Source organism: Apium graveolens, chromosome 10, assembly GCF_009905375.1.
Source record: "Apium graveolens cultivar Ventura chromosome 10, ASM990537v1, whole genome shotgun sequence".
NCBI classification, from domain to species: Eukaryota; Viridiplantae; Streptophyta; class Magnoliopsida; order Apiales; family Apiaceae; genus Apium; species Apium graveolens.
In genome coordinates, this window is record NC_133656.1 from 112103262 (window position 1) to 112116666 (window position 13405).

The 13405-nt window shown below is 35.3% G+C and overlaps 2 protein-coding genes across 2 annotated transcripts; one reads left to right on the forward strand and one right to left on the reverse strand.

The window, feature by feature from the left end:
• The first annotated feature begins 2251 nt into the window (after window positions 1-2251).
• LOC141692558 (uncharacterized) lies at window positions 2252-8036 on the forward strand. Its single transcript, XM_074497430.1, has 6 exons — window positions 2252-2977; window positions 5457-5645; window positions 5758-5997; window positions 6801-7018; window positions 7276-7530; window positions 7646-8036. The coding sequence occupies exons 1-6, from the start codon at window positions 2488-2490 to the stop codon at window positions 7841-7843; spliced, it is 1590 nt and encodes a 529-aa protein (XP_074353531.1). The 5' UTR covers window positions 2252-2487; the 3' UTR covers window positions 7844-8036.
• A 523-nt stretch (window positions 8037-8559) lies between these two features.
• LOC141692557 (FT-interacting protein 3-like) lies at window positions 8560-11972 on the reverse strand. Its single transcript, XM_074497429.1, has 2 exons — window positions 11833-11972; window positions 8560-11189 (listed from the first exon to the last, which is right to left on the reverse strand). The coding sequence occupies exon 2, from the start codon at window positions 11187-11189 to the stop codon at window positions 8922-8924; it is 2268 nt and encodes a 755-aa protein (XP_074353530.1). The 5' UTR covers window positions 11833-11972; the 3' UTR covers window positions 8560-8921.
• Window positions 11973-13405: the final 1433 nt, after the last annotated feature.

Genomic DNA, 13405 nt, shown 5'->3' on the forward strand with positions numbered 1-13405 from the left:
AAAGAAAACAATCTCTTATAGTAATGCAACCTAACTGGTACTTATCCCAATCAGAAATTTGCAAGTTGTGGCAAACTAACCCGTACTTCATTATCTCTAAATTAGAAATTTATTGTGCATAAAAGGGTCTTGGCGCGCCCATATGACATAATTTGAGTAATAATTATCCTCAATGTCATTTTGGAAAAATATGATTCAAAATGTCATTCTAAAACAAAATTTTGTGTTCTATTTTTCTTTTTAATAAAAAACGGAGTTACGTGTTTTATTTTCATTTTTTTTAAATTGAAAACGTGACTTCAGTACGTGTTTAGGGGAGGCAAAACAAAATCTCAAAATTCGTTTTTTAGATTAACGCAGGGTTGGATTTGCGTTTTGTTTTTTTTATATACTCAAATTGCCGGATAATATTTTATATTTTCAAGTTTAAAACTCTATTCTAACGAGTATTTTTTTCATATTTATTCGGGTCTATAATTGTTTTAATATTTTTTAAATTCAAATTGTGAATTAGTTAACCCTAATATATTAAAAACAACGAATAATTAGATTTTGGTTCGTTGGGTTATGGTCACTAAACCTATATTAAATTACCGTCCAGACTCTAAAGGTTTAGGGCATAAAGGCCCTAAATCCTAAACCCTAAATCAGTGTATATTTTATTAGTTTGTTTTTTAATATTTCTAAAATTCAAAACGGGATTTTCAAACCCTAAAATGTTAAAAAAAATTAAGTTAGACATGTTTTTTATTCAATTTCTTAATATTTCTAAAATACAAAAATGGATTATTGAACCCTAAAAATTTAAAAATTGTTGAAATGGGACCCACGATTGAATTTTGAAAAATTAATATAAAATTTAAAAGTTTTTGAAAGCCAATAAAAAGATATGAAAATATAAAATATTAATTAAAAATAATTGAAAACATACTTTTAAGTTGGATTTTATTTTTAAAAACGTAATATCAAGTGTTGTTTTGGTCTACAAACATGAGTTAAAGTTATGGAGTAATAAATTAAAGAAAAAAAGTGTTGAAAACGTGAAATGGGAATGAGTTTAAACGTGAAATGGGAATGAGTTTTTATATTTAAGAAAGACGTGAATCGAAACTGAGTTGTAGAGTGATAATTAGGTTCACACGGTAATATTGAGGACTCTTTGACTAAAAAATGACATTTTGAGACCTTTTTTGTGCATAAAAGGGAATGGGTTTATTGTGATATACCCACAATGTAAGAATATTTTTATTTTAAGAACGAGGTAATCCGTACGTTTTTGTTAATTAAATTATATTGTGACATTTTATTTATATTATTTCGTACTTCTAATTCAGAAATCAACTACAGTTACAGTCGGTAATATAGTACTATTATATATTAAAATAAATTAATCAACTAGTTTCTTTGATTTTCTTCCCTAATTACTGATTTCCATTCTTTCATTTAGCAAGGTTTCATGATCTTTTCTTAACCATTTTCCTTACAAACTTCATTCCGCAATCCCTTCGTCCTGTTCACTCTTTACTCAAAAATCCTTTCATTTTAGTTTAAATTTGTTAGCAATTTTTTATACCCTTAATTGTCTGATTCGTACATACATTTTCTCGATAAAATTGTTTGTTAAAAAAAGAGGAATGCTAGAGTTAAAATTATCTCCAAAACAGCTTTCAAATCCTAGTATAAACTATTCAGATAAAAATAAGAGCAAGTCCAGCATTAAAGTTAAAATAACTATAATTTTTGATATAATTTGAGATTAAAATATATATTTTGATACTAAAATAGGATTTTAACCTAATGTTGGTTTTATTTACAACCAAATATTTTTTAATTCGGTAAAATTTTGCCCCTCTCTCCCAAATTTCATTTAATGCAAACTAACATACATCTATACTATTATATTTAAATATGAAACATCTAAAATTTATTTGTTGATTCTCTGGTCATGGAACGAAGCCGTTAGATCAAATTGTTGAGACTAGTAAGATATAAATCTTAAAAATTATTATTCAATGCGTATAAGATTCAAATTTCACCAGCAATATATTAAAATTATAATTTAAAAAAATAATCGTGAATCGCATAAATTATATACTAGTTTCATTTATAATTATTCAATGATGTGAAAAATATACTCTGATTCTAAATATAAGACCAACCCAACCAACATAATAAGTATAGCCATGTATTTCACATTTGTTTTTTAATTTTGGTGTAAAATCAACTGTAGTTATACATTAGACTTGATCTAATACAGGTTCAACCAATTAAAACTGGGATGTATTTGGGGACGCGGGGTATGACTAAAAAGAGATCAATTAAGGATCAAAACGAGCCGCGGTGAACTGGAAGTTAGTCAGCTACGGTAACCGAAGACTTTCATCACGACAGTAGTAAGTAGCTTAAGCTACCCTGTAGGAACAAGTGAAAGTACAGGAGGAAGCAGGATTGATATGTAACTTTACTCGGCCACAGATCTGTACAAACATGAATATAGCAGAAAGTGAGTATGTAAGTGATCATCAGTTAGGTTTTGACAACTATCATGACTACATAGTTGAGCAACTAAACAGATATCTGCAACACCATTCAGACAGCAACATGTATCAACAAGGTATCGACACTATTCGACCCCCCGAAAGGTCTGGTTACAATACCCCTGCTAGACCTCCCCGTTTACAAACTCCTGCTCTGCAGCCGCCACTAGTCAACACTGCTACTACAACTCTTGTACCTCCCCCTTTACTAAACCGTGCTCCGCAGCTACCACTAGTCAACACTAATGTGCCTAGTCATCCTCCACTCACTCACACTGGCCAGCCTAGTCGTCCGTCTTTCGCCGTGGATGTTGTTATTGGATTTAAGGAGATAAGTGTTGATCTCAGGAAATGCGTTAAGGATGTGGTGAAACAGAATTATAATTTTTTCAGCAAGTTGTGGCAAGTGGTTTTGTTTTTTATGTTTCTCGGTCTTGCAGGTAAATTTTGGCTATTTTGATTTCTAATATTTTTAGCAAGGTATATGATTTGCAGTTGGTATTGTCAACTAATCAATTCCCCATGATCTTATGTTATTTAAGGTGTCAAGTAGACTTTAATTGGATCATATATGCAACACTCTCCTCACCCGTACGAGCAGACTACTGTAGAAAGACAAACAAACAATTAAATTTAAATAATTGGGGGTGAGAAGGTTTTAGCCTAGAACCGAAGACCTCCCCAAGTTGAGCTGGTACCATGTTAAGTAAAAAGTTCACCTAAAACCTTGAGGTTTTAGAGGTTAATTGAATCATATACTATATTCGAAACTCATTTCCCTGTACAATTCGTTGCACGTACAATGCGAGGCAAGAAGCTAATATAGTATTATAGATGAATTGCAGTGTCTATGAACTACTACTAAGGATCATGGTACCGTATCAAAGAGTATATTATGTTACTAATTGTACCGGGTATCCGGAATGGTGGTAAAATTAGTTGTTTTGTTATCGGATTTAAGGAGATAAGTGTGGATCTGAGGAAATGTGTTAAAGATCTTGTTAGTCAGAATTTGGATGTTGTTGGCCAGTTAGGACAATAAGTTTTCTTTCTTATGTTTTTTGCACTTGCAGGTAATTTCCAATATTTGTTTGAGTCTATTTTCAGTAACTTGTATGAACGTGGCCTTTTGTGTTTTTATAAGTTCTTAACTTATATTAAGTGTGGTAAATTAGTTGTGTTTGTGTAGTTTTGTGCTTTCACCTCAAGTGTCTGTTATTAATGTGTGAGTTGACCTTGAATATCCAAGTTATTGTATAACTTCACGTTTGGCCCTAGCCTTAAGAAAGAAAATAAATCAAGTTATTGAGAATATGAGAGTGTCTGATATGTCCTTCATTAATCCTGTCTCGGAATTTTGAATGACAATGACCCTCTTCTCCAACATTGTTAATTAGTCTTAGAGTTTGGCTTCTAGTTGCAATTGTGAATGCTAATTCTATATATATTATCAGACTGTATAGTAATATGAACATGGTTCACTTAATAAGTGGATGCTCCCTGATAAGAATCTCTATACCCCGGTAAGAGCTTGAAAAACATCTTTTAGATGATGAATAACGGAGTGAACGACATCAGAAGCTTTAGTTTGAAGTAATATAGTTATACCAGCAATGATAAATGTTGTAGCTGTTAAATAATATTTGTTGTGGTATAAAGTGTTGTTGGGGCCTTCCTCTGACACCTTAAGGTTTTAGAGTGATGACTTAACATGGTATCGGAGCCCGGTTTAGGGAAGAACTCAGGTTCGAGTCCTCACACCCCCCATTTGTTTAATTAGATGCCTTACTGAATATAGAATGCAAGGAGCCTGTTTGGGGTTTGGCTTATAGCTGATAAGTGCCTTATAACTTCATCAACTTATCCAAACAAACAGGATCTTTAGGAATGTTGGGTACAATCGTTTTCTTAATTTTGCTGGGAAATTTTCTTCCTAAAAGACTTGTACATTAAACATGAGCACAAGAAGTATGTAGTGATGTCAGTTCCAAAGCCTTTTAAAGTAGTTTTTAAAGATATTCAGAGTTGAGAAACTGAACTACACAGCCACGTCCACATAAACCACAACCATTACAAAGTGCAGTAGCTAAGTAAGTTATCATTCTGGTATTGTGGTCCAGTAGCATACCAGAGATATGATACGCGGTCGTTATTTGTGCATCAGGATTTAGAATCAGAAAATATTGCTGCTTAGTATTTGAATTTGATTTGCTTTCAAAACTTTAAACGCCACTTTCCTTCTATTTTATAAGATTCTATCATCACAAACATTTGTGTTGCATTATTGCTTCATGTGTAAATGCTCGTTGATAAGACTTTCTGTATTACTTTCAAGAGCTCTGTCTTTTTACAATGATAAAGTTGAGTGACCTATACTAGAAGGGTAAATGCGAAAAAATATGTATTACCAACCAGCAGCAGAAGTTTTGGAGGGTGAATTGCTGATATAGCATAGTACGGGACTGTTTGACTGAGCTTATAAAGCCCTCTAGGACTGTTGAATGCCATTGCTTTCCTAAAATGTAACAGACCCTGTAGGGATGTTAACACCAATTGTTCTCTTCGTGGAACTCGGGAACTATACTTGTGGCAAATTTCAGTTGCATAACTTATAAATTATCATGAGCAAACAACCAGTCAGAAGGTAACAAAGTTGAAGTGCTGGAGGTTGATTTTACATCTGAAATCTTTCTCTTCGTACTCTTATACCTGTACAATTTTGTTTGCATTTGGAAATTACTTGTGTTTGGTTACCAAGGGTCTGATAGAGGTATTTCTTATCTGTACAAGTTAAGCTACGAAATTTGGCTACCTCATACTTGTTAAATATATTCGAAATGTTTCAAAATGATTATAGATTAATGGTTTATTTTTAATTATATGATATTCAGATATCTAATTTCATCACTTAACATGCAGCAATATATGTAAAACGCGAGGGCGATTCTAGTCCATTGATGATTAAGCCTTTTATACATCCTCCTAATTCGACTCATGTGCTCTTACCTGATGGTAGACACCTTGCTTATCAGGAGCAAGGCGTTTCAGCTGAAAAGGCTAGATTCTCCATAATTGCTCCACATGCTTTTTTCTCATCTCGTCTTGCAGGTACTAATATCGTACTATTAAATTCTTATAAGAAATGCCTTCTTCTATTGGTTTGTGGCATATATACTTCTAGTAGTAGTTGATATCTCATCTATTACATTTCTACACTTAGGAATACCTGGCATTAAAAGTTCCCTGATGCAAGAGTTTGGTGTTCGCTTGATAACATATGATCTTCCCGGATTCGGCAAGAGTGATCCTCATCCCAACAGGAATCTTAAATCATCAGCGGAAGATATGCTGCAATTGTCATATAATATGGGTGTTACTGACAAGTTTTGGGTATTGGGATACTCTAGTGGAAGCATGCATGCTTGGTCAGCACTAAAATATATTCCTGATAGGCTTGCAGGTATATATGCCCCTTACATATATATTTTTTTAATTGTTGTCGGTGTCAATATTCATATAATCGATGTTATCAATGGATTTTCGAAGATAAGTCATAGCTTCAGTGAAACTATTTCCTTCGGAAATCAACTAGGTTAATGTGTTAATCATATTATCTAAAATGTGAAATGCAATATCGTTTTAAACGAAAAGAATGTTCTACGTTCATAGCATAAGAAACCTCTCAGCTAAATGAATTGTTGTAATATTATATAAACAAGGATACAGATGAGTTTTGGTTAAGGTGTAGATGGATACATGTCTTAGAGCCCGAGTTTTAATTAGCACCAGTGCCATGCCAAATTTCTTTGTAATGCAGCAATATGATTAAGTTGCATGCATTAATTCATTGCTAATGTCGTGAGCTATTATGTTATTTACTTTATAGCTGAACCAGAAACAGAGCTATCTACTAATACCGTACTTTCCGGTGATTCTGTATTATGTTGAGGGGAGGATTGTTGGGTGGTGCAACCCAAGTACCACATCGAGTAGAACATAGATAATTGACTTGTATATAAGGCAGTCAATTAACTCCATTAGTATGAGGTTTTTGGCATCTGGCCAAAACAAATCCGTGCTGACTTGGCCAAAAACGGACAATAGCATACTATTGTGGAGTTATTGATGGCTCGCGGCACAACACGTGCTATCAGAGCCAAAGGTCACCCAACAGATTATAGTAGAAAATTATTTTGATGTTTGTAGCTCCTTCTGAAATCATGTTGGGAACTTTTCCTGCTCCATCCGTGACCAATTATGCAGGTGTCTTCATGGTTTCTCCAATGATTAGTCCCTATGAACCAGGCATGACCAAAGAAGAGAGAAGTAGAACCTGGAATAACTGGAGTTATAGAAGGAAATTTATGTACTTTCTAGGCAGAAGATTTCCTAGATTCCTGCCTTACTTTTATCATAAAAGCTCCATGTCTGCGAAAGTAACTCCAAGAGAAAAATGGCTATCATTATCACTTGGAAAGAAGGTGAGACAAAAACCACCTATAGCTTTCCCTGCTAAGTATTTAATCATTTTATATTCATTATGTTGTTGAGAGAAGAAGTGCACTAATAACATGGGTTTCAAAAACAAAAGAAGTGCAGTAATAACATAAATTAAAGAAGATATTTGTAATGTTATTATGTGTAGCAACAGAATATCGAGGTTCATATGCTGAATGATCGACTTCCCAAAGCTTGAGGTATTTGTCGATTTTTATTGAGAAATGTGTTCTTTCTCTAGGATAAAGCTTTTATAGAGGGAGAAATGTTTCAAGAATTCTGGAAACGGGATGTGGAGGAATCAGTTCGCCAAGGAAATGCAAAACCAATGGTGGAGGAAGCTGTGTTGCAAGTTTCGAGTTGGGGTTTTAGCCTAGTAAACCTAAATACACAAAAGAATGACAAAGGTAAAGGTTTTCTCCTTTGGCTCAAGTCAAAGTACAGTCAAGCTGAAGAAGAAATGACTGGCCTGCTTGGCCCAATTCATATATGGCAGGTCAGTGTAGTCTCAACTCTTAAAAATGATATGTATGAAATACTTGTTGCTTCTTGTACTTATCCATGGTATCCTTCTTTTCATGTTATAATTCAATGTTTATAATGTTGATCAGGGGATGGATGATAAGGTTGTCCCACCTTCAATAGTTGATTTTGTGGGGCGAGTTTTACCAGGAGCCATTGTGCATAAGCTATTTCATCACGGCCATTTCACCTATTTCTACTTCTGTCATGAATGCCATAGACATATATTTAGTACAGTTTTTGGAGAGCCCAAGGGGCCACTCGGTTTGATTGAGCTTCAACAATAGGGAGGGAATTACAAGGAGTTTACAGAGTAACAGAAACAGATGGAGTGATACGGACATATTAACACCTTGAGGTATAAGATTCACAGAAGAATGTTCAAGGATCTGATTGTTATCATGGTGAAGTTGCGTTCTGCAATAGTCTTGTAATTTGAATTTTAATGTATTATTTGTAAATGCTCAAGTTGTTAATGCTTTTGTGAATGTAACACATATCTTGGCTTAAACCCCTGAAGTTCACATTTAAAAACATTATGAAGCTAGTGAAGGAAATTGAACTTAAGAGGGTGATTTGTAAAACAAGGCAACGCACTATAAATAGCTTTACAAGTATATGAGTATCTTTAATAAATAAATTGCAAACCTAAAAAAAGAATGAAGAAAGGGAAACCAGGAGAATGAGGTTAGAGGGCTTTTAGGTTAACCTTTAAACTAAAAAGGGAAAGACTGACATTTTCAATAAAATAAATAATCTCAATTGATTTCCTTTCCGTTGGTTAAATACCCCAAACAAGCTCCAAGTATTTTGATCGAGAATAATTACAATTGTTTCCTTGTACTTTTTAATTTAGCATCTTATATTCACCGAGATTTCCTATATATTAAACCAGACACAAAGCTGCAAAATGGTATAATATTACAATCCAAACTAAGTAAAATTTATCGATACCTGTAGTTTGCAAAATATCAAAATGTGCTGTTTGCGAGATCAGAGATGATGCAAGAGAAAACATTTCAATTCTGATGAATAATATGATAAATGTGCTGATACATCATACATCTCTTCATCAAACAATTTGTTGTTGCAGAGTTCTGAAAAAGTCAGCAACTACTAGCTAGTTTCAAAAGAGATGTATATTTATAGACACACACACCTTACTATGAAGAGCAACTCGTAGAATGATATTTGCTTTAATCCGTTCCCCAATATTTCCTGGAACTGAACCTTGCTGGCAATTTCACTAGTTATTTGAGAAACAAATAAGGAACAAATGTATCAGTGCATATGAAATGCAGTCATTTCTTGCCGGCAGTCTCCCAAGAAAATCAAGCAGCAAGTATGGGACAACAGGACCATTGCTTACAACATGATTTCTCTTTTTGATGGCAATCTCCTGAGAAAATTAAGCAGCGTGTAAGGGAAAATAGGACGCTTGTGTCGCAACCTCGGATGTCTTAACACGTAAAATACTGTTAAAAGCGCCACTTGGAAAGGAGCAACATAGAGAACAATAGCAGCAATCAGACAGAACATTAAAATCAGTGCTGTAGCTCTAGGATCTCTCCAGCTTAGCAAAGACTGCAGCCTCTCCCCATAAGTTGCCAAGTCACCAACCACAAGCACTATTCTGTTTGCAATACTTCTCAAACGATCATATCTCATCCTAACAAGTTCGCTAGAACCTGAAGTAGGAAATGTATCAAATTCTTCGTTCAGTTCATCAGGATGTACAATTTCAGCTTGAGAGAGGCGAGTATCCAAGTGAGGAGGATGCATGGGCCTCCATCTATAGCATGAAACTCCAATCAAGAAAAGGTAGAGGAAAATGGTCGGGAGAATTAGTACCGGATATAATACCCATGTCAAGAATAATATGTGAATCAGAATTGTGGTTCTGGGATTTTTCCAATTGCAAATCTCTTCAAACCATCTACCAGCCGCAAACAATCCACTCAGAACTCCCATAATTCTAAAAAAGTTTGCTTTACTTTTTCTCAAACTCCACATGGAAAAATCATCTTCCAGTATAAACTCTACCACCTCTTTTCTCAGAGGTGGTTCGACACAACTTAGCTTCCTTGAGACAATCTGAATGGCGTGATGCTTCATAATATCAATCTGTTTTATAGTAAGTGGATAATCGTAATGCATTTTAGGCAATTGTGGCTGTGAATACACATGAATCATATTCAGTAAAGAACAAGAAGTAAATCTTAGAGCCAAATGAATTTCACCCATCTTCTTAACACCAGATGGCTGTAAAACCAAAATTGGATATGAATGTGTATAAACCCTTTCGGTTTCCAGGGTTGAGAGGCGAATCCTAACCTTTCCTATTCTTGAATCCTTCGCACCGCCAGAATAAAGACAGTTATCAAACACTCCAATAGTTATCACTGTGCAAGGGTCAAACACCTCCCACGAGTACTGCTCATTCCACCTGGGCGTAAAACTATCAGCGATTGTCCTTGTTCGGAACCACTTCTGACCATATTTGGCAACACAGTACGCATCTGTTGTTGGCCTTCCATCTATTATTTTCATTGGTAACAAATTCTGAGCATTTATTATTCCCACCTCAAGTACCCCAACGCTGGATTTACACAACTGTTCTTCAGTCGGTCTAAAATCGCTAGTGTTGTGGGTAGATTCATCAAAAACATGATATCCACCTTCAAAACAGATTCTCATATGAAGCCTGGCAAATTTATTCTCCTTCACTCCCTCCGTGATCATGGAATTCTTCTCAAGATTGTACCATTTTGAAGTCGGGGTTTTATAATCTAACCTCTTGTCCACATACTGTAAAGGAATAGCACACCGCCCTAAAACTTCATCCTTGTCGGGTGCAACTCTATCTCGCACACTCAAAACTAAGGGATCTTCAAATGGTTCTGCTGCTACAAACATCAAGTCTTCATTCCACAAAGGATTAGTTGATTTAATTGTGCAAATTTTGGTCTTCAAAGCTTGATTTCCAACTATAGCTTTCACAAAAGTATTACCGGTGGCCATCAATCCCTCAGCTTCAATAACATTAACCCTAAGATACCAAAGCTTGGGCGAGAGATATATCTTTGAGCCGATGCTTGCAAGACCTTCTGTGCGACGAGAAGTTGCACCATCTGAATGCCATGCCTCAGCAAATGCTTTGTCAGCTTGGGTACCCCACCAAACAGCTAACATTAGCTCTCCCTTGAAAGTGTTCCCTTTCCCATCTTCTAATCTATACCATTGTGGGGCAAGAGGAGTATCAGGAGGGACCACATTGAGGTCAAAGAACACCCTACCCACGAAATCCTGTTTCGTAGCTTTCTTTCTCTTAACAGCGGCCTCAAGTACTGTAACCTGAACATGATCCTTTAAGAAGGCAAAAACCTGGGACCATTCTGGATTTGATTTGTTCTCAGAGAGACGAGTTATGCCCTTATGGTTTGCAAGGTTAATTTCAACATAACAACCTGTAGCATCCTTCAAAGGTAAATCTTTCGCTTCAACAACTTGAACATAGAGGTATTCCATTTTCTCAACGAGGTCATAGTTGCTTGTCAGCTCATCACTGGTGGCCGTAGCGCCACCAAGATGAGGTTTGGTCTCGAACAGCAGAAAATCTTCATGTCTATGCATCTGTGCATAATTATTTTAACAAACTTAAAGAAATGAGCAGCTTATCTGGATGTTAAACCTTCTCAATTACTTAACATTTAATGGCCTTTACAGATGAACAAAACTGGCTGCTTAAGCATATAAAGAAATGTGGGGGGGGGAATCAAAAGAAATAAAATAAAGCCTACAATATAAGTATAAACCAATTACAACTTGCATAGAGAAAAGATTAGATAAAGGGGTTAATAGGCTAAAACATAATCAAACTGACCCCTAACTTGCAGACTGCAGTTAGTCGATTGCAAGTTTTTTGAATTCAGTTACCTAACTACAAGTTAGGGGTCAGTTTAATTATGTTTTAGCCTATTAACCCTTAGATAAAGCAAGAAAAAATTGGTGCATAAATTATGAACTTAAAACACTTAACTTACAAACTGCAGTGTGTATGTACCTAATTAATTAAAGTTACATCATACAAAAAGAAAGGGAGATGACACAATACTTAAACAGTATGTGGATAATGGTTGTTAAGAGCAAGTAATAGTATTCCAATCTGAAGTATCAAACATAGGAGCTACACAAGTATGAATAGATGAATCTCAACTGAATCTGTTACACATATTTATAGTTATCTACACAGATATAGAATGAACACAGCATGTACCTTTAAAAGTAGGGGAAGTAAAACCAGTTCAGGAGAATGACATCTAGTAGAATCTAGTTCCAGCTCTAAATTTTAGTAGAATGTAGGTGAGTGGTTGACCAGGGGATTTACTATGCAGCTCAACCATGGACATATTAAACTAGTAATTTTTTTAATCTCCCGGCACCTCATTGGACAAATTAAACTAGTAATTTCTTTAATCTCCCCGTACCGCGGTCGGAAAAAGCGGGAATTGAACTTAGTCGATAAAAGAATTGGATAATCAGAAATTAATTAAAAATGATTAATCAGACCATTAATCGGAACTAATTTAATATTATTTTTATATTTAAATAATAATATATGTAATTATTTTACTATTTTTTTGCTAAATACTTATTTATTTTAATTATACATATATAACTATTATATATATTTATACAACTAAATTTAACATATATAAAATTATTAAACTAAATATAATTCTTAAGATCTAACTTACGAATTGAGATGAATTTGAGATGAAAAATTAAGAAATTTTATTATTTAACCATTTAAAATAGTAATTGATAGGGATAAATAAATTATGATAGTATAATTAAATACTGCAAGGTGTGGGCTGCTAGGCCCAATAAAAAGATATATGATACTCAGACCAGAAAGGTTAAGCCTGATGGACCAGATCAGGCCTGATGGAATAAAAAAGGCCCAAAAGCCCTGATTATTAATTAATTTCGTAATTAATTAATAAGGGACAAATCAGATGTTGAAAAGAGTCCCGATAAGGATATAAATCCTTGGAGATTAGCCTCAAGGGGACCTAAAAGGATAAGGAATCAGTTTCCTACTATCTAGGACTCCAAAGTCCATTCTAATTATGAGACTTGCCCACCAAGTCTCCTATACCAAGTCCAATTCAAGGACTCCCAACATCTATATAAGGGGTCTCACCCCCACCAATCAGAACTACGTTTTTTGGCTTGATTCTCTAATTCACAGAGATACGTAGGCATCTCGTAAAGGCAGATTGAGTCACGAAACACGAGAGCAGCCATTAAAGGCCTTGAGCTCCCGAATCTTAGTATTAAATACAGCAAGTAATAACCTTAGTTTTTTATCCATAACATTTGGCGCCGTCTGTGGGAAAAGCAACAACAACCATGGCGAGAACACGGAGAACAATTGGAGCTCTAGAGGAAGGAACACCATCAGAGACAACCCAGGTGATTTCATCAACCGTGGAGGTTCCTCCCCATTCAACTTATGCATCTACTCAGGGGGAAGCCCAGACAGGGGCAACTCAACCTCAGCCACAAGGGACAACTCCCCCGACTATTCAAGGTACGAATCCTCAAGTTCAACAAGTACATATACCTGTGAATTCTCGACCCGTCGGGTATGAATATTCAACTGTTGTTACTACTAACCCCCCTTATGGGATGCCCCTTCACCCTGAGGAAGCGGATATGTTGGGCAAAGCGAAGCACGAGGGCAGTCGCCCCCCCTATATACGAGGTTTGGGTCCTATCCCTGAGGATCGGGAATTTTCTGGTCCTTACACTGAGAGAGACTCCGAATCTTCGGATGATGAAGT

What these genes read in the sequence shown, in the direction of transcription:
- LOC141692558 (XM_074497430.1), top strand. Translation starts at nt 2,488, where the DNA reads ATGAATATAGCAGAAAGTGAGTATGTAAGTGATCATCAGTTAGGTTTT. An exon ending in TATTCCTGATAGGCTTGCAG is followed by an intron (nt 5,998 to 6,800) that starts GTATATATGCCC and finishes CCAATTATGCAG; the next exon opens with GTGTCTTCATGGTTTCTCCA. An exon ending in CATTATCACTTGGAAAGAAG is followed by an intron (nt 7,019 to 7,275) that starts GTGAGACAAAAA and finishes TTCTTTCTCTAG; the next exon opens with GATAAAGCTTTTATAGAGGG.
- LOC141692557 (XM_074497429.1), bottom strand. Translation starts at nt 11,189, where the DNA reads ATGCATAGACATGAAGATTTTCTGCTGTTCGAGACCAAACCTCATCTT.